The 26,431-nt window shown below is 40.8% G+C and overlaps 2 protein-coding genes across 3 annotated transcripts in view; both read right to left on the bottom strand.

Annotated features, from left to right (window-relative positions):
* The window catches only part of mei4 (meiosis-specific, MEI4 homolog (S. cerevisiae)), a 65,112-nt gene extending 39,460 nt beyond the window's left edge, over positions 1-25,652 (bottom strand). For both annotated transcript variants that reach the window (XR_005694062.1, XM_040017981.1), the window contains exons 1-3: positions 25,475-25,652; positions 24,199-24,444; positions 21,833-22,350 (exon numbers count right to left, since the gene is read on the bottom strand). Coding sequence is in view for 1 of the 2 variants with exons in the window: in XM_040017981.1 (XP_039873915.1) it covers positions 21,833-22,350; positions 24,199-24,444; positions 25,475-25,502 (792 nt within the window). In the remaining variant the exon portion in view is untranslated. The remainder of the gene's footprint in view (positions 1-21,832; positions 22,351-24,198; positions 24,445-25,474) is intronic.
* Positions 9,361-21,727, bottom strand: LOC120725215 (E3 SUMO-protein ligase ZBED1-like). Its single transcript, XM_040017980.1, has 2 exons — positions 12,350-21,727; positions 9,361-12,054 (listed from the first exon to the last, which is right to left on the bottom strand). Exons 1-2 carry the CDS (start codon positions 13,311-13,313, stop codon positions 11,645-11,647), a joined length of 1,374 nt encoding a protein of 457 aa, XP_039873914.1. The 5' UTR covers positions 13,314-21,727; the 3' UTR covers positions 9,361-11,644.
* Positions 25,653-26,431: the final 779 nt, after the last annotated feature.

The following is a 26,431-nucleotide window of genomic DNA, read 5'->3' as shown; positions in this document are numbered from 1 at the left end:
ATCCACAAAACTTAAAATGAGGTTATACACACACAATATGGTAATATTATGTTGAAGCACAGTACGTATCACTCCGCGAGGCTCCTGCCAACGATAGCCATAATGCTCCGACAATCCATCAAGCGGTGCGGGTTCATATCCATCAAGGGGGTACTATCGATTTTCAGAAAAATCAAAGGATTGATTTTAAGTGTGCCGTATTTTCCAAAAATACCGGTATTATACCGGTATTACAGCGAACGGTATGATATAGCCCAGCCCTAATTGTACTTTAGGTTTATTTTATGTCACATTTATTTACTTATTTAATATTAGTTAGTTGGTTGGACACAGATTATAGAGCATATCTAACGCACATCTTCCCTTATCGTCTTTTATTTTCTGCATTATTTGACTCGGTAATGATGAATGGATTTATAAGAGATCAAGACCCTACCTATTTACGATTTTCCTTTTATTTTTATGTGTGCCACAAAGAAAACTTCTCCACACACCAACACATCCTCTGTGCTGCTCCACAGTCTCCAGACGCCTCACATTTAGAACAAACAAACACTGCCCGAAGCTCATTACCAAACTTTTTAAATTATTTCAGCTGCTGATTTAACTCCAGTCAGAAAAAAAAATCTAATTTCACTGAAAAGCTCTGCTGAGCTGAGAAAGTGCTCCGACACCCGATGACAGAGGAGCAGCCAAATATTTTTAGTCTTGAGAATATTTTAGAGCATGATTTATAGCAGCATGCTCAATATCTGACATGGAAATACTCAAGTGGAGCAAAAGTTGCTCCATTTTGTAAAATAATGCAGTTTTGTCAATGGAAAGTCCAAAAATGAATACAAAAGAATAAGTTTTTTACTTCAATGATAAAACACTCAGATCTCGATCCAACCGCAGCAGAGCTTCTTTCCTTGTTTTCCTATAACTGGATGCCCCAGGTGTAGAAGCAGTCGACTCAGAAAAGCTGTTTTTAAATTCCAGATTACGCTCAGAGCGCATCCTCTGCCAAGGCTCCAGTTTTGCAAAGATGGATGGATAAACTGAACTCCAACATTTTTCTTTTCCTTTTTTAAATCAGTCTTGTCAGTTTTCCATTGGTGGAAATCATAAAAACATCTTTATATGAAAACCCTGTGGTGTATGTGCTCTATGTGTTACATTTCCACTTTTTCATGTTAGTTTCCTTTCTGCCAAATCAAACACGTGGAGCTCCTCGCTGTGGCGACCTCTCGTAAATAAATACCAGCTGAAAATAACTTTTCTAATTATCAATTAAACTCTGTGAGTTTTGTCTGTGAAACCAAAAGATAAATTAGTGCTTGTGTATCTAATACAGTCACAAAACATGTATTATTATGCATTATTCTGTTAAAGAAGCTGGGGTTCACCTACCTTTACTTGCATGTGTGGTTATTTTGATCGGTTGTGGTTTTCAACTAACGTGCATATTAGAGGAAAATGTCTTTTGTACTGTACTACTGTAGCACTAATTTAATTTTGCAGATTCATCTCATTAACATAAGTTAATAGGTTTTTACAGATTAAGTTACCCGGGAGTGTATAAAGTAATTAACACCGACTCCAATAATTCCATGTATACAGTTCTGCATAATGTGCACTTCCAGTCTGGGAATTTAAATATACTTTGACACATTTCCAGTAGGATTATTTTTGTTTCATTATTTCAGCTTTTACTTAATGATCTTTCACCTGTGGACTGGAAAAAAAAATTATGCTGGTAGATCAATTCTGTGGAAAATGGGTGCCTTATATGTGATAATTAAATACTGATTTGGTGAAGATTATGTGATTTTTGTGGTTAAATACTGTGGTGGTTGGAAAGGTCACCAAAGCAGGCTGAATGTGCGACTGAATCCATCGTGAGAAATCTGTTTTGTGAGGTTAGCTCCTGTCTGAAAGTTCTTCAGAACCTTCGATGATTGTCGTCTCCTTCGCTTTGTGCAGCATGAATATTAGAACAGACTTCAGTCACAGTCTTAAATCCTTCTGAGAATTCGCAACTCTCAAACACACAAGAATCCTGAAGGCAACAATCACTCGACACTGATTGAGGCTGGCACTACGAACTTAAATGACCTCCCAACCAAACAGAAGCTGCCCGATTAAAGGTTCACAACAGAAACCAATCAAACAAACTCAGATTAATATTCTCAGGTTGGGTAAAACCAGCAGATCACCAAGTCCTCACTCGGTGACACACCTCCAACACCTCTTTAAAGACAAAGCTTTAACTTTAAAAAAGGGGTCTTTACTTTAACCAGGCAGCTAGGTGATGTTGCACCCATCAAACATACAAAAACAGTGCATTTGTTTAGGACTATTTTCAGTGGCGTGTTTGGTGCTTTCTTGAGTATTTGTGGCAGCAGGACTCTTCAGGGTAGCAGTGCAGCTCACTGATGTGTTTTTAATAGTTTTAATGGAGCACATAAGAGGTTTTTTCACTAGAATATTAAAAGTATACTGATCCCAAAACACACTGTCAGCCGTTTTACAGCCGACACATCCAAACTGTCCTCTGATGTAGTTCTGCCTGGCAGCTCCAAAAACAGCAACCAGGGGGTGAAATACCCAACTCTCAGACTTCATTAAAACTTCAATTTTGAGCAGGGACCACGTCCAGTTAACCTACGACTGACCTGGCAGTTTGAAGCCCAGCAGAGAGGTGTAAATCTTTATTTATTTATATGAAAGAGACAAAAAGCCAGCCTGCATCTCCTTTCTGCTGCTGGAAAAATATTTTGCCTTTCAACCAGTATGACACACTCTTTGTAAAGGTTTGTTATTCTCCTTCTGTTCAGCTGTGAGACAGACTGAGGATTACTCACAGTCTTTGGTTTGATCGTTGGAAGTTTTTTTTTCCCCTTAAATTTACTGCAACATCTTCTTATTTCATGTCTTTCATGCGTTACCTGCACATCCTTTAAAAATGCATTTATTTTGTATGTCTTTGGAAAGATGATGTTACAGAGTACAAACCTGTGCAAGAGGCCTATTTTTTTAAGCCTAGCTTCATGATTTGTCTGCATATGTGAAGGCACTGTAAGAGTGAAAGGCAGCACCGTCAGAAAAATTAATGGTGTGATATGAAGGCGAGTTTAAACACTGGCTGGATCCAGGGTACGAGAAGGTAATAAAAGTTCGTCCAGCAGACAAAAGGATGACATGGGTAAGATGAGGCAGCGGTGGAGTTATAAGAAGTCAGACAGACACCAAACTGTTCACCCTCTGAAAGGTTACTGCATGAAATATGTCTGCAGTTCAGCACAGAGGGAGAGTGACATTTGAACGAAGCCACTCGGGGATCCGGAGCTGGCAATTTCACCCTGTGAGCTCTTCATCTTGTCCAATCTCATTCGTCTTGGCACACAACAGCTGGTCCAGGTGTGTCTGAGAAATGCAGGCAGAAATAAGAGCTCACCGTGAGGACCTGAGCAGCTCTGAAGGCAGGACCTACCACCGAATAAACTGCAGCTGTAAACTGAGGCTGTAAGCAGTTTGCTGAAACTTGCAGAGGACTCTTACTCAGCTGTTTTCACTGTTTGAATACACAGCCAGGGTTTCAGAAAAAGGCCAAACAATGATGGTATAAAACTGTCTAAAGCTGTCACATGGGTCTCCGTTTTCAAATTTAGTAACACCCAAACAGTGAAATCTCTTGTTATTCCTTTCTGCATGACTACAAAATGACTGAGTGGCTCAACAAAATGCTGAAATGCATCTAATGAAGACTGTAACTGATAGAAGTGATCAAGTTAATGAGCACAAAGGGGTTAAGTGCTAAAACACAGGCATGCACAACCTGTAGCAACTTATCCAAGAAGTCTGGAGCATGTGAATGAATACGAGATTTCAGTAGGTTTGTCAGAAGATCCCAACTTTTAGAAGAATGTTAAAATTATAAACGCCCTGTCTCACAGTGATGTTGAAAACCCTTTCCAAAGTCGAAGTCTTGAATAATCAGGCCCCATCATACCTTGAAGACCTCATAGTAACCCAGCAGAGCTGTTTGCTCTCAGACTGCAGGCTTACTTGTTGTTCCTTGAGTATTTAAAAGTAGAATGGGAGGCAGAACATTTCAGGCCTCTCTTCTTTGGAGCCAGCTCCCCGTTGGGATTTAGGAGACAGACATAAATAAAACTGGACCTTTCGAGTGTTATTGAAGGGTGAACTGGGGTATCTAATCTATTTAAAAACTAGTTGCATAAACAGCAGCAACAACAAAAATAATCTGTGTAAAAACATGAAGCAAATGACCTGAATATGAGCAGATCTGTAAGGTAACACTTCATAACTGCCAGTTTAGCACTTATTATCTGTAACTAAACTTTAGTTAATAGTTTTTATTAAAACTGACATTACTGACATTCAGCATTGAGCTGTAGCGACGGTCTTTGCTGTGATTCTGACAACGCTGACTGTCACTACATAACAGATAATTTAGCTGCTTCCTCCAGCACAATTCACTACTCAACCTTTCTGATGACGAGTGCCATCTAAAACTTCCTCAGAAGTCAGTGTGCCATATGATTGCATTAGCAATAAATTTAATAACGCTCTATATTAACAGTTACACACTATATAGAAGAACTTTATAGAATTATATTTGTGCGCAGATGTTGGCAGCTATCAGCGAATAGTTATCAACTATTTTGAAACAAAAAAAAGACTTTTTATCCATAACAGCAAATGAACTGTACAACAGAAAATACAAATGCTATTTATGGCCTCCTCACAACAATGATAAGAAAAGTAAACTGGGCCAATATGGCATGTTTGTTAATACAGAGACACACATGTTAATGTGATCTCTGGTCTCCCACTCAGAGACACAGGTCTCCGAGTGTCCAGCATTCAGACCTGAAGACACTCTTCATGTGAGAGAAAATCTGCTCACACAGATATGTAGAGCCAAATACTGTCAATAAGGCCTCTGCAATGTTCTGAAGACAGTTAAACTTGTCAGGTAGTGATGTCCAGCAGGTGAAAATGCAGCTCCATGAACACGCACAGCTGTGGATTCCAGCTGCGGTCGTAGTTCTGCAAACTTTGACCCCCACAGAGTCGAGCTTTTCAGTTCAATCAGCTGCATTTCGATGTCCTCTGTGTCCAGCCAGTTAATGCGACACAAATCCAGCTGCTCATTAAAGCTTTCTGGTTTGCTCAGAAATGAAAACATTGGTCCATAAACCTGAAAGTCCCAAAAACCCATTGTGAATTCTGACTCGAGTATCCGGATGTATCCGTGTATTTACGTGGTGCTGATGCTCCTGAAGCTTTTGAAGTGTCTGAATATGGAACGTTCAACATTGCTTGAAAAAAACTGCCAGCTAGCAACATCCCTCTCACCGGTAGGCTAAGTTATTTTTAGCCAATTGCAAGTTTAATCTGGTAGTTGGGGTTGTTAGCTAAGATACCGTCATTAAGAAGTGGCACAACTAATGTGTCTATGCGAGCTAATTTGTGATGTGCACCACTGGCCAGGTCATTTATTTTCTAATGCACCTTCTCAGATTAATTCACTGTGTGTCATGCCCGGGGCTGGACTGGGACAAAAAATTGGCCCGGCACTTTGACTAGAGACGGGCCCACCAGGTATTATAGGAAAGGCCATAAAGCGTTTCAATGAAAACAAACGCTGTTGTGACAGTGATGTATGCTGTCTTGTTGGTATATGTATACATTTTACATCAGATAAAAACTTTGGTTGTAAGATTCAGATAATTATTTATTAAAAGCTAGACATTTTAAACCTTTAAAACCGGTCGGAGCAGGCACGCTCCATTTTCCGTAACTATTTTTTAAATCCCTGTAGAACCGGAACCACGTAAGCTAGCACAATAATTTTGCACATGAAACCGGAGGAGTTGTACTTACAGTGGGGCAAAAAAGTATTTAGTCAGCCACCGATTGTGCAAGTTCCCCCACCTAAAATGATGACAGAGGTCAGTAATTTGCACCAGAGGTACACTTCAACTGTGAGAGACAGAATGTGAAAAAAAAATCCATGAATTCACATGGTAGGATTTGTAAAGAATTTATTCGTAAATCAGGGTGGAAAATAAGTATTTGGTCAATAACAAAAATACAACTCAATACTTTGTAACATAACCTTTGTTGGCAATAACAGAGGTCAAACGTTTACTATAGGTCTTTACCAGGTTTGCACACACAGTAGCTGGTATTTTGGCCCATTCCTCCATGCAGATCTTCTCGAGAGCAGTGATGTTTTGGGGCTGTCGCCGAGCAACACGGACTTTCAACTCCCGCCACAGATTTTCTATGGGGTTGAGGTCTGGAGACTGGCTAGGCCACTCCAGGACTTTCAAATGCTTCTTACGGAGCCACTCCTTTGTTGCCCGGGCGGTGTGTTTTGGATCATTGTCATGTTGGAAGACCCAGCCTCGTTTCATCTTCAAAGTTCTCACTGATGGAAGGAGGTTTTGGCTCAAAATCTCACGATACATGGCCCCATTCATTCTGTCCTTAACACGGATCAGTCGTCCTGTCCCCTTGGCAGAAAAACAGCCCCATAGCATGATGTTTCCACCCCCATGCTTCACAGTAGGTATGGTGTTCTTGGGATGCAACTCAGTATTCTTCTTCCTCCAAACACGACGAGTTGAGTTTATACCAAAAAGTTCTACTTTGGTTTCATCTGACCACATGACATTCTCCCAATCCTCTGCTGTATCATCCATGTGCTCTCTGGCAAACTTCAGACGGGCCTGGACATGCACTGGCTTCAGCAGCGGAACACGTCTGGCACTGCGGGATTTGATTCCCTGCCGTTGTAGTGTGTTACTGATGGTGACCTTTGTTACTTTGGTCCCAGCTCTCTGCAGGTCATTCACCAGGTCCCCCCGTGTGGTTCTGGGATCTTTGCTCACCGTTCTCATGATCATTTTGACCCCACGGGATGAGATCTTGCGTGAAGCCCCAGATCGAGGGAGATTATCAGTGGTCTTCTATGTCTTCCATTTTCTGATGATTGCTCCCACAGTTGATTTTTTTCACACCAAGCTGCTTGCCTATTGTAGATTCACTCTTCCCAGTCTGGTGCAGGTCTACAATACTTTTCCTGGTGTCCTTCGAAAGCTCTTTGGTCTTGGCCATGGCGGAGTTTGGAGTCTGACTGTTTGAGGCTGTGGACAGGTGTCTTTTATACAGATGATGAGTTCAAACAGGTGCCATTCATACAGGTAACGAGTGGGGGACAGAAAAGCTTCTTACAGAAGACGTTACAGGTCTGTGAGAGCCAGAGATTTTCCTTGTTTGAGGTGACCAAATACTTATTTTCCACCCTAATTTACGAATAAATTCTTTACAAATCCTACCATGTGGATTCATGGATTTTTTTTTCACATTCTGTCTCTCACAGTTGAAGTGTACCTCTGGTGCAAATTACTGACCTCTGTCATCATTTTAAGTGGGGGAACTTGCACAATCGGTGGCTGACTAAATACTTTTTTGCCCCACTGTACATCTTATGCCATCAACTTGTTCTAAGTCACGGTTTCCTTCTACATATAGCTTTGCAAAAACAGCATAAAAAGCGCTTGCAACAACAAAAACATAATATTCCAGAAACACGCTTTGCCGATCCGATCACCTGTTTATAACACTTCCTATGTTGGAATAGACGTCAGCGCGAACTGTCGTGTGTCCACCATTACCTGGCCGAAACTGGAAGTGACGTCATTTTCGTGGAAAATGTAGTTTTGTACCTTCGGGGCCTTATAAGCCTGTACTGGTGTTTTTAAAAGTCATGTTTGACTTCATACTTTTCTGAATAGTTTCTGGGATGCTTAGAACTCAAATTGCACTATTTATTTTCATTTTTCCAGCAGTATATAAAAATTTGTGTATCTCAAAACTAAAACTATGAAGACACTCAAAATAAATTTCCTGTTGTTAGAAACTATTTTGTGCAACTTTAATGTATTTACAGTTTTGAGGAACAAAACTTAAATTTCTTTAACTAGAAATATATGTAAAAAACAAAAAAAAACAACAACAATTTTTTGTAGTTTATTGCACTTTTTTGCAATTTATGTAGTTATTATAGACTTAATGCATACATATTATCAAAATCTGGGCTATAACAGTTATATTGATGTATAGCTTGAAACTCGAAATACTCCCAAAAATGGCACTACAGCATGTACAAATATAAAGATAACTCTGGCGGACTTGGTTCTATGGTAGGTCTTAAAGGGTTAAATGAGAATAAGAAAGAAAAGTATTTCTTTGTGCCCCCCTCTCCCTGTTAATGCCCTACCTGCCCCCCTGGCAAAACTTTGCTAGACCCACCCCTGCACAGTTACCAGTTTTCAGCTACGTAGAAAATGATCCTGGTGTTATTTGTCTCTCAGAAACAGTTCATAACTTCCCTTCAACTCATTCATTTCACCTAAAAGGTAAACCTGTTTGTCCTTTACCTGTTCAGCTCACCACATATCCAAACCGATATCATGACCAGCAGCTTTACAACTTTGGCTCCAGCAAACATCGGCTGATACTAGAAATTAATATTAAATAAATTCTAACAACAGCTGATCAAGCTTAAACGTGCTGCTGTTGTTTAACGTGACATCTGCTGGTTTCCTCTTTCTGGCGCAAAGTGGGCAATAAACAAACAAGAGAGAAAAGCCGATCAGCTGATCATTGATCAGTTTCATGATTGAAGTAGCAACAGGAGAGGGAGGGGGAGAGAATGAGAGAAGAAGAGGCAGCTGTGCAGCGTAAAGACACAGAAAAACTCCAGCTCTGTGTCTTTTTTAATTCTAGCTGAAGTACGGGACAAACTGTGTTCCTTCTCAGCTCAATACGAAACGCGTAATATTTTCTCTGAATATGGGACGATTCCGGTTTTTACAGGACGGTTGGCAACTCTACTAACCTTATGAATAAAATAAAGTTCACTATCAGAAACATCATAGCACCCACCCAGCTGTATAGAAACTCCGTCATGCTAGCTAGTACGCAGTAAGAGTTATTGTAACTGACTGTAAAAAGTAAGCACAATGAAAATAAACTCCACCTAAATTTGGTTTATATCTGACCCAGATAGACTGCAGGTCATTACTTCTTACCTGAAGTTCAGTTCTCTCCTCCTTCTGCCTCCCCTTTCCGTCATCCACCTGCTGGCCTCTGTGGAAGCTCCGCCATAGCCACCACCAAACAACTGAGTTATTTTTACACATCGACCAGCATCCGGCCAGTCCACCACCTTTCATTGTTTATACCGTTACAAAACAAACAAACAAACAAACAAACAAACAAACAAACAAAAAACAATCGGCCCATAAAAACGAAAAATCACCATCACAACAGCCGGTGGGCAGATGGCCAGTCCAGCTGTGGCACGCGTGCCCTGGGTTGCCGACCCCTGCACTACTCCATATTTCTAGGAATACAAAGTTTTAAAAAAGCAGTGATTAAAGTCACTTTATGGTGTTTTTAACTTTTTAAAACCTATTTCTTATGAGTCACTCGATTCAACATTTCAAGTCATAATAAGAAAAACAAAAGATTAAAGAATAAATCCCTCCATGCTGGATGATCAGTTGTTTTATAGCTGTCCCCCAACAAAGAAAAACTGCGAGAGGACTCGTGTTAAACTGCACCTGAACCTCGCCTTCCATCTCCAAAACCTAATTTCCAGGACCTCTGATTCATGTATACAGACCATCTCTTGTTTTGTGGGGAAAAAAAGTCATCACATAAAGAAGAGTTAGAGCGTCGATTTTGATAAGACTTGTGCTGGATGGCATGAGTGAATATGTCCACACAGCAAGATGAGATAAACAAGTTAAATATTACAACATGCACCTGTCAGCCACAGCACCAAACACACTGACAGGTGAGGAGAATAACACTGATTATCTTGTTACAGTGGCACTGCCAAAGGGTGGGATACATGAGGGCAACAGGGGAACAGTCAGTTCTTGGTGTTGATTCACTGATGGAAAGAAAATGGATCTGAGACTTTAGAAAGTCACAGATTGTGATGGTTGAATGACTGAGACAGAGCATCTCGACAACAGCAAGGACCAGTGATGAAATACCCACCAAAAGTGGTCCAAAGATAATCAGTGAGCCAGCAACACAGTCAGCCCGATGCTCACTGATGTGTGGAAGGAGTGAACTCTGGACCGAAGCATATTCAAGTGCAGATTTGTTTTATTTGATGCCATTCACACACAAATTGGAGAAAGGGTTTAGGATATGGAACCTCGTCTTTCTCAGGGCCTTGAATGTATTGTAACAGCACATTTCAAACAAGTTTGGGCAATTCTTTTACATTTCTTCATCAAATGAACATGCAAAGAGTGAAGACTGTGGCTCTCTGTGCAAGTGAAACAGGCATGAGAGCCAAATAACTTAATCTGAAATATAAAAAAATTCTCTACAGGAGAGAACAGTAGTGGTGGCTGATCACAGGATCCTCTCAACCTATCAAGATAGCAAAGTCTACCACAGAGAGAAGACTGAAAATATGGAGGTTTCAGTTAAGTTGGATGGGTTTCTCCCAGAAGGTCGTCATGTTAGCTTCGTGTCAATCAGTTCTGTTTGACGCTAGACTGCTAACAGCCAGACGGACAGACAAACATAGTTTGAGAGTAGGGCAGGGCGATATGGCAAAAAATATTTATCACGATATAGATTTGAAAATTTGCGATAACGATATAACTGACGATATAATTGACGCAAAACAAAATACAACTCTACAACTTTTTAGTGGAAAAAAAACCCATCAATTTGTTTTTGTTTAAACAAGCAGCTGTTTATTTTAACGTGCATTACAGCCACACAAAATTCAACAGTGGTTATCCTGTTATATACATGGTTATCCATAATCATGTATATCCACAAAACTTAAGAGGTGCTTTGCAACAAAAGTGCAGTGTGCAAAATCAATAAGTCAAATAATAATATTGCACAAACTCTTGAGTAAAAACAAAACAAACAAAAAACATAGATAAATTATGCTACTGCTCCTGGAAGTTTTTCTACATTTTAGGTTTTAAGATTCTTTGTCAGAAACACTAACATGTTCACAGATGCGGGCTTAAGGGAGGACCTTTGACAAGTTACAACATTTCCACCTGTGCTGAACAACCTTTCAGATGCAGAGCTAGTTGCTGGAATGCAGAGGTATTTCCTAGCTAATCTGCTGATGTGGGGAAAGTTTACTGTGTGAACTTTCCACCACAAAAGAGGATCACACTTACTGTCTGGTGGACTATTCACATAACTTCTCAGTTCAGATGATAACCTCTCTGCAGTTACCTCCATCTTGCCACTAACTGGTCCCTTCAAAAAACTCCCGAGACTCTTCTTTTGCTTTTTAACAGCTCCCTGACTTGTTTGGTCACCAGTAGATGTATGAAGTGTTTCTGAAAAACCTGTGGCTGTGCTACCCTGGTGTGGGACAAGATGCTCTAGTTCACTCATGACTTGAACTTTGATGGCTTCGCTTTCGCTCTCACTGAAATATTCTGTATGAAACCGTGGATCAAGGAAAGAAGCCATGTTAACAAGCCTCTCTGTGACACTGTCTTTGTAGCTTTTGTTCATGTAGTCAAGTATTGCTGTTTTGATGTCTTTGGTCAGCTCAGTGTCACCTTCTTTTGTCATTGTTAAACATCTGAAGAACAGGCTTAACACATGAAATGGTTACATACTCTTCAGCAGAGAAAGCATCTGTAAACTCTAGGAGTGGATTCAGTGCAGTGCTGACCGAGTCAAGCACTTCAATGTCTTGCCATGTCAACATGAGGTGCCTTGTGGTTTTATCAGCAGCTAAAACCTGTGTTGTAGCTTTTTCTTGTTCCAGCAGCCATTGGATCATTCTCTGCTTTGAACCCCAACGAGTGCAACATTCAGTTATGAGTTTGTGTTCTGGTAGGCCCAGTTCCTTTTGGGCAGCCTGCAGAGCTCGCTGGCGCTTCCAGCTATGGCCAAAAGCAGCAACAATCTTCTTTCCCACTCCAACTGCTCGTTCGATCCTTGGGTCCTTCACACTTCTTTCTAAAAGACATACATTTAAAAGGAAACACAGTTTCAACAGCAATATTAATGCGGTGTGGAATGTGTGACATTTAAGTTGTATAACACACAATTATTTACACACACATCTCTCTCTCTAAAATAAATATATATATATATATATATATATATATATATATATCTTGCAGTACAACTACCCACATTCAGAGATTAATAACACAAACAGTATTATTACCATCATTTAAACTAATACAATAAGTTCTTAATCTGACGTTATAATTAACTTACCTATTGAAAAAAAACCCAAAAAACTTACCTATTGCAATGTGCAGGCGATGTCCGAAGCATGAAAGTCTGGTCCAGTTGTTGAGTACGACGGCTTTCACAGTGTTGGCCCCGTTGTCAGTCGTCACACACACTTGTTTTTCCTCCTGAAGATTCCACGAGCTGAGGAACTCTTTTAAGACTCTGGCTATATTTTCCCCAGTATGGTCCTCGGGGAAAAAACATGTTTCGAGGCACTTGTTTTGTAGCTTCCAGTCTTTGTCCACATAATGTATTGTGAGGCTCATGTAGGGGTCTGATGTTCGGCTTGACCACATGTCCGTGGTGGACGCAAAAAACTCCACCGAAGATAACGCATTTGACACCTCGGTACGGATCTCTTCATATAAAGCAGGCAAGGCGACTTTAGAGAAGTATTTCTTTGTGGGTAGCTTGTAGCGTGGATCGAACGTTTTAAGCATCTTTTTGAAACCTTCTCTTTCCACACTCTGAATAGGCATCATATCCCTGGCTAAACAATGTGTCACTGCATTAGTTAGCTCCCCCCAGCGTTTGTTACTTTTGTCATAAGGCGTGCAGCTATTTAAAGCTACGTCGATTGTTTGTTGAGTCATCTTCTTTGGTCTTACCACCTCGCTAGTTGAAGCGGACAACTCTTCACGTGCTTTAATGGCTTTTTTGTACTCCGAGGAGTGCTTCTGCTTCAAATGATAAAATAGGTTTGTAGTGTTTCCTCCCTTTGCCACGATGGCCCGCTTGCATGTTCTACAAAAAATTGTACTTTGGTGGGTATCCGATGGACGAAAATCAAACCACTTCCACACCACCGAAGTTGCACCGTTTTTACTGACCAATTCTGGCTCACCCGCTTCATTCAAAGACGCGCCTTCGTCCGTGTCATCCTCCATTGCCGCCATACTTTTTCTGCCATGTGCGTATGAAAACAAAGGCACTGCGCATGCGCATTTTGCCCACATTCTATCGCGATATTTCATTTTCTTATCGTTGCCGAACTTTATACCGGTATTACCGTGAATGGTATAATATGGCCCAGCCCTATTTGAGAGATATAATTTTAAAATTTTTTGTGATGGCAGATACCAATAACCATTTGAGCTGATTTAATTTTAGTGAAAATCAGGTCAAGGTCACAACAAATGTCAAAATCAGTAAAAACATCTTCAAGCTTCCCAACAACACACCTGATCTTTGGGGACATAAGTACCTAGGTTTGCTAAGCTAACCTTCACCTTCATTATTAGCGCCCAAAGTTCACCTCGAAAAAAAAAATGTCTAGAAACCACATAGAGTAATACATCATATGAACAGGCACGAAGACAGCTGTCCAACACGCTTTTTATTTTTTCAATTCAGCATGACAGTGACACCATAACAGGCTAACGTCATCATAAAAACAAAGTGCTAGTACAAGTTAGTGTAAGTGTTAGTACAGCCCTTACCCTAAAGGGGAAGGGCTGTACTAACTCTCTGAATGCTCTTGTTCTTAAAGTGCTGGACTGTTTGATTGGATCCCTTTAAAAACTAAATTTCATGTATAAAATTTCACTTTAAAATTTTAGATAAGTCCCTACAAAGTAATGGTCCAATAATTAATTCATTACTTTTGTATGCTGATGTATATTAGAATAATAAAATACCAAGGCCCACCTTAACTCACACCAAACCTTTCAGGAACAATGAATTAGACCAAAAATGACCCAAAATAATCAGCAAAGTCGATCCAGAAATCTTTGAAGGTTGAGGTACGACTATGTTGCTCATTAATCTGATTTTATCAGCATTTCGACCCACAAACAAACGAAGACTAAAAACAGCTACAATAAATCCTGACAAACCATCACAAATGACTGAAGGGTCAGACTGAGCCGCATGCAAAAGACTCTCCACAGCGTATTACAAATTAGCATTTTAACAATGATTATGACAATTTGTCCAGCTACATGTTAGTCCTCGATAAGAGGAAATTGGGTATAAAAATGTCTGTAAGCGCTTGAGTTTTTAAATCTAAAATTAAAGCTGAGACTGTGAATCACACCTAGGTTCTTTAATTTCAGATAAATTATGGTGGGGAAGCGGATCCAAAATTATTCGCTTTATATAACCTATAATTTCCACACATTTGGTTTATGTATTTGCAAAACGAAGAAGAACTCCGGGCAAGACAAGGAATACTTTGAGTTTAAAATCCTGAAAGATATAACATTTAAGTCCTTCTCTCTTTTTTTAAAGCAATTGCATGAGGTAATCACAAGCAGATTAATCATTTATTTAAAAGTAAGTTTTATTATTTTGTGTTCAATTGTGTTTGCAATTAAATGAAAGTTCCTGACAGAAATAGAGCGACTGCTTGTGTATAAAACATCTCACGATAAACTGGATCAAGACTGATGTTGTTTATTAAATGATTTCAACAGTTTTAATAGGCAGGGAGGTCGTAATAATGCACGATAGTGTTCTCCCTCATCTCTGTCAGTTAAAGGGAGACACTGAAATCTACTCAAAGCTCCACGAACTTTGCCAGACAATCTCGTCTGCTCACAGATATGAAATTGTTCTTGAACGGCGTGTTTAATAGATTAGTCTGGTGTCAGAAAGCTTTACAGTCGTGTCCCAGCTGCCGTTTTTTCCTCCTCGATCATGTCAGGAGCCGTTTCCAGTATTATAATTACCCCTGCCCTTCATCTCTGACCTCCTCTGCCATATACGAACTGTCTGTGACAATCAGTTTGACTGGCAGAGCGATGGCGTGTTCGTCAGAAGCAGAAAGAGTTCATTAAACGGCTATCCTCAAAGTCCTTTCCAACGTCCTGACCCAAGAAGTTACAGAGAATGCAAATTTTTAATGGAAGCTGAGAGAAGGCTATCAGCTGCACAATGAAAATGCTTAGTGTGCTGGAGACCCCAGAGCCCCGCATTTAAAGATAGAGCAGTGAATGACCACATTTTGCTTCAGATATAAGCGCTCTTAATTATTTAATAAGACGGTTCATAAGGTGCTCCTCTGCAAACTACTTAATAACAAATACGTAGAATAAGTGGGACCTCTGAGTATTTAAAAACCTAAAAATAAGTGAATGTTTGGATGGCATAAAACATGTGACACAGCAGGGTTCTGTCAGCCGGTGATCAGCTGTGATCAGCTGATCACGGGGCCGGGGTTAAAAGAGAGACACCACCCACCTGTTCGCCGCTCAGACATCATTCTCTTCGTGTCAGGAGCTCCGAAACTCTGCCGACGTCAGTCTCCGCCTGATTCAGCAACCGTGAGTGTTTTTCCCTTCAATCCTTTTTCTCTTCCCGGCTCCGCTCGCTCTCTGTCTGTAACGACAGTTCCGAAGCCACGCTTCGTGCACTGATCGTTACTAGAATAACTGCGTGTCTGCTCCAAACCCACCGCTAGCCGTAGCCGCGCTTGGGTCTAGCCAGCACGCCACACAGGCACGCCGAGCTACTGTGCGTAGCTCGCCCCGCCGTGACAGGTTCAGTGTGTTTTCCATTTTAACAAGTGAAAACGCTTCACATGCTCAACAATGAAGGCCGTTACACCTGGTTTCTGTAGCCAGGTCCACACTCCTCCTGCCAGGAAAATCAAGCTAAAGGGGTTTTTGTATGCCATTTGTATTTGATATGACAGAGCAGCTGTGTTTATCAGTGATGAGCTAATGATGAGCCGTATTCCAGTCCGATCGTGTTACAGGTTAATCAGGAGTGACAGGAAATATGTAAACAGACAGCATCTGCCTCTCCAACTGCCAACCACGAGGTCGAAGAGCTCAGACTTCATGAAAACGTCGTGCTGAAAAGTTTCATTACCCTATTTTCTGTTAACACCGACAGACTGCGAACTCTTAACTTGGAGAATGCAACATTTCATTCATCAGACCAAAGCAAACACTGGAAACAAGAGGAGAGCAGAAAACTACAAAAAGTAACATGGCCAAGCAAAAACCTCAACCTGTGCCATCCCCAGTCAAAACAAAGGATGTGCATGATTTTTAAATATTCAAACAGTTATAATAACATATACCTTATATATCAGTCATGGATGGGCCTCCCAGAGCCTGGACCTCAGCATTTCTGAAGCAGCATGAGATCATCCTGACAGAAAACAGAACAAAACGTAGAAGCATCCAAAGAAGAGTTTTGATTGTCCTTCAAGCAACCTGGAGAACGATTCCTGAAGATCCTCACAGAGCTGACAGAGAGCTGCTCAGAGCTTTACAAAATCTTTAAACCCATTTCCCATTTTCCCAGATAAATATAAAGGGATGGCTCTAAACTTTTGCACAGCACTAGTTATTCCAGAAATCATCATCTGCTGCTGCTTTTTAATGCTTTAATGAGTTAAACACTCTGTAAAATGTTTTTACAGTATTACTGTTAGCAGTGTGCAGTATCTGGGATGTTTCAGTGCCAACAGCTCTGAATTAACATGCAAAGGCTTCGTCCCAAAGCTGCTGTTTTGTTCTATAGTTCATCCACCACACCAGAGCGCATCGATAACAGAAGAGGCAGAAAAACCAGTTTCTCCAGGCTCGGCAGCATCAGTGCACCAGAGTGCACCACAGCCTGGAGCTGCTGCATTTTAAGAACGGGCCCAGCTGAGCTCAGTGAACTGCATCACCTACAGAAGAACGATCACATTTTAAAAGCTATTTCTCTGCCTGTGTACAACCATGTCTGACTCAGAGGAGAAACTTTACACCTCTGTGCTGAGCGCTGCTTCATTCTGCAAAAGAAAATATCAAAACCCAGACTGAAAGAGGAGGGAGCACATCAGAAACAGTGATTGCACATGCATCACTGATTGGTCAAATCGAACCATCAAAGAGGATTTTTGCTCTGAGTTGGAGTCACACTGGGGAAAACTGTTGGAGGAGAAGTTACTGGAACCGTGTGCAATAAACTTTGAATCTCGCCCCCTGTGAAATGGGCGCTTCGAAGACGGGGACCACATCGTTTTCAAAGTGACTTTTGCTCCATGAAGATGGTGATAAAACATAAAAATAACAGAATCAGTCACCTATCAGTTTCTTGACTGAATGGGGTCAAGCTGGCCACTGCATGCAATCTGGTTCTACTAGTATGGTCATTAAATGTGATAAATCAGTGAAAAATCACAAACCTGTTGCTGTCTGCATTAGCAAAAATTCACAGCCAGAACCTCACAGATCTGAAAGAGAAAATTCTCCATAATTAGGGCCGCGATCTACCTCACTGGGTTTAGCAGGTAGCCATTTACTGTGTTATCCACCAATTTTACTCCAGCTTTCCGGTTTTCTTCAGACTGTTCTATTTTAAAGACTGAAAACACCCAAAAATATATAATCTCAGCATAAGAAAATAAGGAAATTTGTACTTTTTTTTGAAAAACTTGTTCAATCTTCCCCCTCAGTGCCAAACAGCTTTTTCTGCTGTTGACTTTTGTTTGGTTGGGCTTGTTGGATTGGATGACTGAAAGGTCAAGAAGCGACACATAATGGCAATTTAGCAATTTACTGATTTAGCAAACAGGGGGATCAGTAGTATGTGGAAGAACCGCACACAGCCACAAATGCCTGGCACCTCCTCCTCATGGTGGTCACCAGCTTGGCCATGCTGCTGTGAGTGACGGCCTCCTAACTGCAAATCAACAGGAGCTCAGCAGCCTTGCTTTTATACAGAAATATGGCCAGTTCAGTCCCCCAATGCAAAGAGATAAGCTGTACTCGTCAGTGCAGGCTGACCCTGAGTAGTTGCAGTTTCTTGGCAAACTCTCTACATTTCTACATCAGACGGCAGTTATTTGCAAACCTTTACCAATGTCTCAGAGTGACTGCAGTTAGTCCGATTCAGACAGTGATTGTTTGGAGACAGTTTGCCAGGCAAAGGTGTTAAATGCTCAACCTCCGGATGGCCTGTTGGTCGCTGCAACTACTTTCAGTGCAACTACTGATTTTTGATGTTTACGTTTTTTTGTGTAGTGGCTATACAGGTTTACATTCATAGATTGTAAAGAATCACTAACAGCAATGATAAATACGAATTACAATTTTGAGGCTCTCCAGGCTAAATTTCTTTTAATGCGAGTGTAGCTTAAACAGATCAAATGTGCCCATTACATATATCACATACTTTTAAAATGATCAAGCGCTGCTGCTGGTGTCGTAGTTAAACCCCGTTCTTCCGGCTGATGTTGCTCAGTTTGAATTCACTCTGCATTATTGTGATTATCAGTCCTATAAGGCTGCACAGCAGCGCATCTCTGCTGGAACATTTAAGTTCTCGTTAAACTGAAATGATTTCACACCCTCTTCCTTTAAACCGACAACCACTAAATATCTCACAGGGAAACTCCTGTTTCTTCAGCGTAAGTCCCGACAAGCAGCGAGAAGAAATTGCCTGCAGCCATCTTGGTTGGACAAGCAATTTTTTCCCTGAGCGTTCAGACGGGATAACTTCATTTTTCGCTGCTCAGCTCACTTTCATCTCCATTTCCCGGCAGCCAGGACCTGCCAGGACGGTGTCATGTGTTAAAAGCAGCGTTCCCCATTATGGACTCGGCCGGCTTTGAAAGAAGGTTCAATGTAATGATGTCGACACTGCTACACAAGGTTACTGTAATGGAAACACACTCAGTGCCAGCTCAAGCTCACACATGATGCTTTCAAAATAAAATGTGTTTCCAGCATGAAGAAATCATCTGAGGTAGCACTACATATATTTATATATGACTGTGTGCTGAAGCCTGGATTGTACTGACAGGAAACACTTGTACAAATAAGACTTTTTGTTTTTGAGCTAAAACAAACTCCTGTCAGCGCCCTGGCGTGAACCTCAGTGCAGGAAAATCCTGGACACTGCATTAACAGTTTTAATGCTCGGAAAATCTTGTTAGCAAACAAAACACAAGCTTCCGAGATGTGAAGTTGTAGGCATGCAAATAAAGCGCAGAATAAAATTGTAAATGTAAATCATTTACAATCACATGACTTCTCTGGATCTTCAGACATGCTGGTTAGATGTGCTGTAATGCTCTCTCTTTCTCTACATCTGTTTGATGTATTAACAGTTTTTATTATTTTCATATTATTGTCCCTTCATTTGCATTTCTTTTAAATGGCTCCAGGAAGCTTAGAGCAAAGATATGGCTGCCATTCTAACCAGGCCATACTTGTTCAGTCTTTTTCGTGAACTTTAACCTCCCACAGGCTGACTGAGGCCGGTAGAGTCTCAGATGGAGCTCTTGGGTCTTTTGCTGTTTTGCACAGTTTGACCTCAGGGTGAATCTGCTGGGATGTCTAATCCAATGTGGCAACTGAATGCTGCAGATCAGAAAACTGCTGTAAGCACATACAGCAGCCGTTTTACAGTATGTGTTCACAGTTACTGATGATAAATCAATCAAGTGCATTTGACTGGCAGCACTTCAGTGTTACTCACACTTTAATTCATAGTTCCTCATCCAAACCAAGCCGAGGATTTTCAGTAATGAAAATACACCTGACCTGTGACCCCCACTACACATCCTATCAGTCTTCCATTATTAATCTATAAACATCTGCAAATAACTGACCGACTGCAGCTTTCAGTCACCCCTGTTGGCTGCAGGCACTTCTATTAGAAAGAAGGAGGACAGCTGCTGCTGGCCTGCAGCAAAGTTTACAAGAAATATGAGGAATTAAGAGACTGGAGAAATAAAACTTCATCTGCATACAGAGAGCTTTAACTTTTCGTTTATTTTGCTGTATAACACAAAGCAGTGGTGGCTGGATGTTTCTCTTCATCTTGGTTGGAGGAAATATAATTTTTTTACATGTGAAGGTTTTGATGTCGACTGTAGTGCATCCAGGTTTAGTGTCCCGTAAACTGGACATCGGGCCACCGGTTATGTCGAACTGTGTACACTTACGGCAGAGCAACATCGAACAAACACTGTTCAGAATTCATGTGGAAAAAAGAAAAAGCTCCAGTTTCATGAGGATGAAAACAAAGACAGCAACATGTTAACTCTCTGCACAACAAATATCTGCGTTGCTACAGCCACTCGCAGCCTCTCTGAGAGCCTCAGAGTTGCTCCTCTGTTTTATATCTTTGTAACTGAGTCTTTTCTTTCTTTTTTCTGTTTTTTACAGAGGAATTGATCAAAAGAAAAACTGGAGAGACTGAAAACAGTTGTGCTGTTTGCAGAGCCGGCTTTTAAATCCACCCCAGCGACGCGTCTCTTTCACCCCTAATCACACTCTGTGGTTGTTGGTGGTTCACTGGGCTAATGATCATTTTTTACATTTGCCTCTGAGCTCTCCGCTGCTGCTACATTCAGCTGAATCGACACATATTTTCACACAAACCCCCCAAAAATTAAATATAATAATAGCCTCTTGGGAAGCTAGCTTTTGGGTGATGTTAGTGTAAAACTAAATGACCTGAAGTGAGGTGCAGGCCTGAAAGTAAATGTGCAGAAGAAAAAAAGTCTGCACCGCTTTTAGTTTAAAGACAGAAAATGACACAAAGACAAAGGAGATGATCCCTGTGTGAATGAAACCGTTAGCATGAGCCTTTGAGCACGTTTCACACAAAATACCCAAACAGAAAAGATCACAAAAGAAAAACTGCAGTGCAAAAACACATCGATGAGACATGATTACAGTAAGCACATTTTGGGGGCTGTAGTCTTTTCTCCATGTTGGTGTCCAAACTCTGAAAATCTTCACATACTTTGTCCATGTTGTCATAAAAGAAGTGTGAGGCTGACTTTAGTTTAGGACATCAGTGGTGCCCTTGAACGTCTCCAAACAAAGACACTCTGGTTTTTTCTGTGACTTTCACCATCATTCATTCTTCTGTGCTTCTCTGTCTGCCAGTTACTCTGCAGATCTCTGCTGCATGAAACAAAGAAACTCCCCACGATACACACTCACAGCACTGGGCTGAAGCCAAACTACCCACGATTACCGCCGCTGAAAAGAGGATACGACTGGCTCCAGTCATAACTGACTGGCATACTGAAAGCCAGCAATGGCTCAACACACAACAGTCCAACTGGTCTACAAATTGGGAGCGTTTGTTGTAAATGGCCTGCAAATGGTAAATGGCTGTATTTGTATAGCGCTTTACTTAGTCCCTAAGGACCCCAAAGCGCTTTACACTACATTCACCCATTCACACACACATTCACACAGGCTGTCTTGAGGCGGAAACTAAACAGAAAACGATGAGGACATGTCCATTTTCAGGCAACAAGTTAATGAAAACAAACACACCCAAAAACGAAATCCAGGAAGTTGGGAAAGGTTTGGTGAGACAGCAAAAGAATGTAAAGAAAAAATCTCTTTGAATCTGCGGATCAATGCAGACAAAACAAAAACTGTAAAATAGCTCAAAGCTTCTGTAAACAAAGCAACTGTGTAAATTATGGAGACTCAAACAGAGCAAACCCTCTCCAGCCCGCACTGAGAAGCTTAAACCTGTAACTGTACAGCTCTAACCTCGGGGAAGGTTTTCCTGTACTCACCCCGTTGGGCCAATCACTGTGCAGCAGCATCCTGCTCAGCTCCCTCAGTGGCTCTTCCACACGTCTTACGAGCTCAGCCGACGGCAGCTGCTGGGAGCAGTAGAGGTCCATCGCTTGGGCAGCGATCTGGCAGGCCTTCAGGAGGAGGTTGTGTGATTCCAGCGTGGAAGAATCCCTGCAGGCGGCCGCCACAGAGTCAAGGAGCTGGCACACGGTGTCAGCGAGTACTGACCCCACGTCTCCATCACACCCGAACCACAGAGCTTCCACTCCTCTGCTGTTCCCATCCACTCGGTGCAGGGCACACAGCGACTGCATGAACTGCACATGAGGATGCAGCGCGGCTTCATCACGGTGACTGCAGGGAAACAGCGGTGGAGGGGAAGCGGCGGTAGGCTTGGCTTTATGCAGGAAGAGCTCGGGAGTCTCTGAGTCAAAGTCTTGCTGATGTTCTTCGCTGAACTCCACTCTTCCCGGACCAAACAAATCCTGGGAAGGGTCATCCATCCTGCTGCTGTCTGCAAAAAGAATTACACAGAAGAATGAATCGAGCGCACAGCATGTTCGTTTCCTGCTGCCTCAATGGGTTTGTGTGTGTGTTTGCGTTAATTTGGTATTTTAACATCTGAATTCTGAGGTTGTCTAGTGATAATGACCGAAACACCCGGTGAATCCAAGGTCCACTACTGACGATGTGTCCCAAAGTTTAATATGATAATATATATCAGAACTCTAATCCCTAAACCTAACCACGGAAGGTAGAAAAATGGCAGATTAGCTTGGGTAAAAGACCAAAACACCCTGTGAAGTTGAGGCATACAACAATGTGTCTCGCTGGTAAAGTTTCTGGGCTGCCTTTCCTCATAACAGCCATCCCTCAAGACTTTCTCCATTCGAACCAGTACATTTTCATGGATTGTATCATCTAGTCATTTTACTGAATCAGTCACACACTGAACACTAAAGTCAAACATCAGCCCCTTCGATCCCTCTGGTAACCCTATTCAAGCTGACATCACAGATAAAGCAGCTAAAAAGATGGATGGATGAACACATTGTTTAAAAACATGAACAAAACAGAGATTAAGAGTGTAGACAAATTAAAGCACAATCTCACATCTATGGAAAGGATGCAGCTGATGCATGGATACCACATAGTATCTGTGATGTCACTAATAATTAAGTAAAAAGATATATCACTACAGTCAAACCCTTGCAAAAACTGTCTCGATGACTTCTACTGAAAACATGATGAGAAAGCTGTTCAGAGGCTTTAAGTTAAAAGGCGAATGAAGGTCAGGAGACTCTCATCAATAAAGCGGTTTTGGGGCAAGAGGCCATCGCGGCCTGTGGGCGGGGCAATACTGGCAGCATATGTATGGCTTGGTTTAATATAAATAGTATAATAATCATGTAATTATGCCATAAAGAAGATAATCACAGTCACTTATTTCCAATATGATCTCCGTCGTCAGGACAAGCTGTCACCGAGCTGCCTTCAGCCGAATTTTTCTGTCAACCTTGGAAGTTACAAGGTGCCGACATCTCATAAACTGGAGTTTATGTTTCAGCCTGTGCTCTTCTTCACACTCAAAAACATCGAGAGCTCACACCTCTAAACACCTCATTTTTTTTTAAAGAGGGAAACTGTTTTAAATACTTATCGTTAATGGTGTGGCATTTATAGTATCTAATGAAGAAACATTAGGGGCCAGACTGATAGTCTAATTTCGTATAAATATGTATTTACTTAAAGTGTACGTTTAAGAGTTTCTCAGAGGTAAAACTTCATTTTTGACCTTGAGATGAACCCTAATGCTTTGTTGTTTTAAAGGTCTCTAAAAACAGATCAGTGGGCTTCTGATCTCAGAATTACAGCCGTCTTACCTCGTAACCCTGACAGCAGATGCACCTCGGTAGCCCTAAATGTCTCCCTACGGCCCTTGAGTTTTAGATTTAGGAGGACAAACGTTTTCCTTGAAACAAAAGGTGTCATAAAGGTGGCTCTATTTACAGCTCTGTGTGTTTTTATATGCAACAGTCTGTTAAATGACAAAAAGATGGAGCCTCTGCTGGGAACCAGGATTCATTCAGGTATGGGAAATGAATGATATCATCATTTAAACCTGTCATGGCGCCTGGCGAGAACCAGCAGGCAGCTACAGGTCTCCCACATAAAAGAGGAATGATGGGCAGTAAGTGTGGAAAGAAGGAGAGCGCATATAAATGTGCCATATAGAGTTTTAGAAGTAGACTCTGTAAATAAGCAGCATTTCTACAGGATTTAATTCAAATTAAAAACTCTTTATTAATTATACTAATAAGCCACTCTGACTTCAGTGAGCTGACTCTAGAGGAAGGCCTACCTGCCACCTGCGTGCTGCTCTTTGAGGCGCACGTCGCTGTGGCGATCAGTGCTTCCTGCCGCAGCCTCAGCACCTCCCGCTGCAGCTCCTCTGCTTTCTTCTTCCAGCCTTCATCCTGACTCCTCAGCCTGCAGCCCAGAGCCTCGGCGTACTGCCTGCCGCTCATACCCGGGGGGCGGTTTCTTATTAAAGCCACCGCCACCACCACTTTAGCATGCGTGGAAAACCACTCGGCTCGACTCAGTCCTAAAAGATAGGGGCGAATATTTCAGGAAGTCCACATCCCAAAAACTGATGGGCTGACTAACTGCATGAATGTAGAATGTAGAAATGTTATTAGAAACATAGTTTTATTAGGTTAAGCATATTTAATGTGTGGTTTTTTTTAAATAATATCTATATTTTAAATAGGTTTAATTATATTTTCTTTCAGTTTTAACTTAAAATAAAAAAGTGAAACTTTAACTTTTGTTCTCCTACCCTTTAATTAATTTTACTTCTCAGGTTTAATTTTATTGGATATTACTTACATTTTTTGCTCATTGGAGTTTTTTTCCTTTTACCTTTAATGCATTTTTTTTGGGGGGGGGGGGGGGGTATTTTTACTTCTTATATTTTATTAAAATTCTTTACTGACTGAACTTAAATATTAAAGCCAAATTAACAAAAATGACACATTTTTCCTTTTTTCTGTTTATTGTTTATCGCTAATTTTACTGTTCTTTATAGTCTAGTTTTTACATTTGAAGGTGTTAATTTATTTAATTGTTATGGTTTAAGTTAACTAAACTAAGTTTAGTGAGTGTCTTCTGTCACATTTTAACTGAGTGCTTATCCAATGAGCCACAGTATAATAGACAGTACACAGGACAATACAAAATATATAACGCATTTATTCACTGATACAATGAAATTATGTCCTTCATGCTGCATGTGGTGGTGGTGATCATTTTGTCCCAATTTTATCCAAATATATTATGCATCTATTTTTGGACAGGCAGCTAATAGAGCGCTAGAGAGAAATAAACCCATGACTTTATTTTACAGCTCACACAGTCTGAATCCATCCGTTTTTATTTTCTATATTTTCATATACCCTTAGCTGAGAGGAGAACTAAAACTGAGTGAAACTTTGCTTCAGGTGAAGTTAAAACTACAAACTACAAAATCTAATGGGACCTAGCTAGCTGCACAGCTAACAGTCCAGCTAATGTTCACCATTTTTCTCTGCACTCTTCAACAAACTGATATACAAACTACACAAATAACTATTTACCTGTTAAGCTGTCATCCTCTTTCTCCATTAGGCGCTGCCTGTCCTCCTCACCTTCCGAATAAACTTAACTGAAAGTCCTTCACTTTCAGAGCTAGCCTATCTTCAGCAGCTAGAAAGATGGTAGTGGTGTGTCGGTGCAAACGAAATGGCTCTTAGCCGACTCTTTGACGTGAACGACGCGAGCTGGCCGTGGGGTTTTTTCTTTCTTTCTTTCACCCTCTCTCTTGCACTTTTTTTCTGCTTCACTCTGCATGCGAGCCTTGTGCTTTGCGCTGAGCAGAGGGGGGAGGGGCAGTAGTTACACTCGCAGTATCACAGGGTATGGGCTCAAAATGTGGTCATAAATATTTTGTACTTGTAAATCAGGATCTGTATGTGTAAAAAAAAATTGTGTGTGCCTAAAAAAGATTTGTATGTGTAAAAAAAATTTGTATGTGCGTAAAAAAGATTTGTATGTGTAAAACAATTTGTGTGTGCGTAAAAAAGATTTGTGCATGCATAAAAAAGATTTGTGTGTGGACTTAGCCAAAAAAAACCCTGCAAGTTACAAGTACGAATTTTGACCCCATTTTTCTTCCTTTCATCTGATTGGTCAATGTCATGTCAATCACAAATGTAACAATCCAATCAGAGAACAGATGGGTTTGGCTGTCAGAGGGGCGCCAATAGTTTAAAAAAGTAGTTAAAAAGTAGTAGTTAAAAGAATAAAGTAGTTAAAAGAATAAAACAAATAAATAACTATACTAATTTAATGTGATTTTTTAAAATATATGTTAATATTTATTGTTTGGTCTGCTGAAGATCACGCCCATATATAAGATGTAAAAAATCAAAATATCGTAAAGGAACATTCAAATACATTAGACACATACATTAATTTGCTTTGATTATTTATTATTTAGGTAGCACACAGATAAAACGGGTTGAACTGAAGAGTTCTGTTTTACTTTTTTCCTC

Source organism: Simochromis diagramma, unplaced genomic scaffold (genome assembly GCF_900408965.1).
Source record: "Simochromis diagramma unplaced genomic scaffold, fSimDia1.1 OVJJ01000802.1, whole genome shotgun sequence".
Classification (NCBI taxonomy): domain Eukaryota; kingdom Metazoa; phylum Chordata; class Actinopteri; order Cichliformes; family Cichlidae; genus Simochromis; species Simochromis diagramma.
This window is presented reverse-complemented; position numbering and strand designations above follow the sequence as displayed.

Coding starts and splice junctions, on each gene's coding strand:
- LOC120725215 (XM_040017980.1), bottom strand. CDS start 13,313: ATGAAATATCGCGATAGAATGTGGGCAAAATGCGCATGCGCAGTGCCT. Junction 12,055..12,349: donor TCGCCTGCACATTGCAATAG/GTAAGTTTTTTG, acceptor TATGTCTTTTAG/AAAGAAGTGTGAAGGACCCA.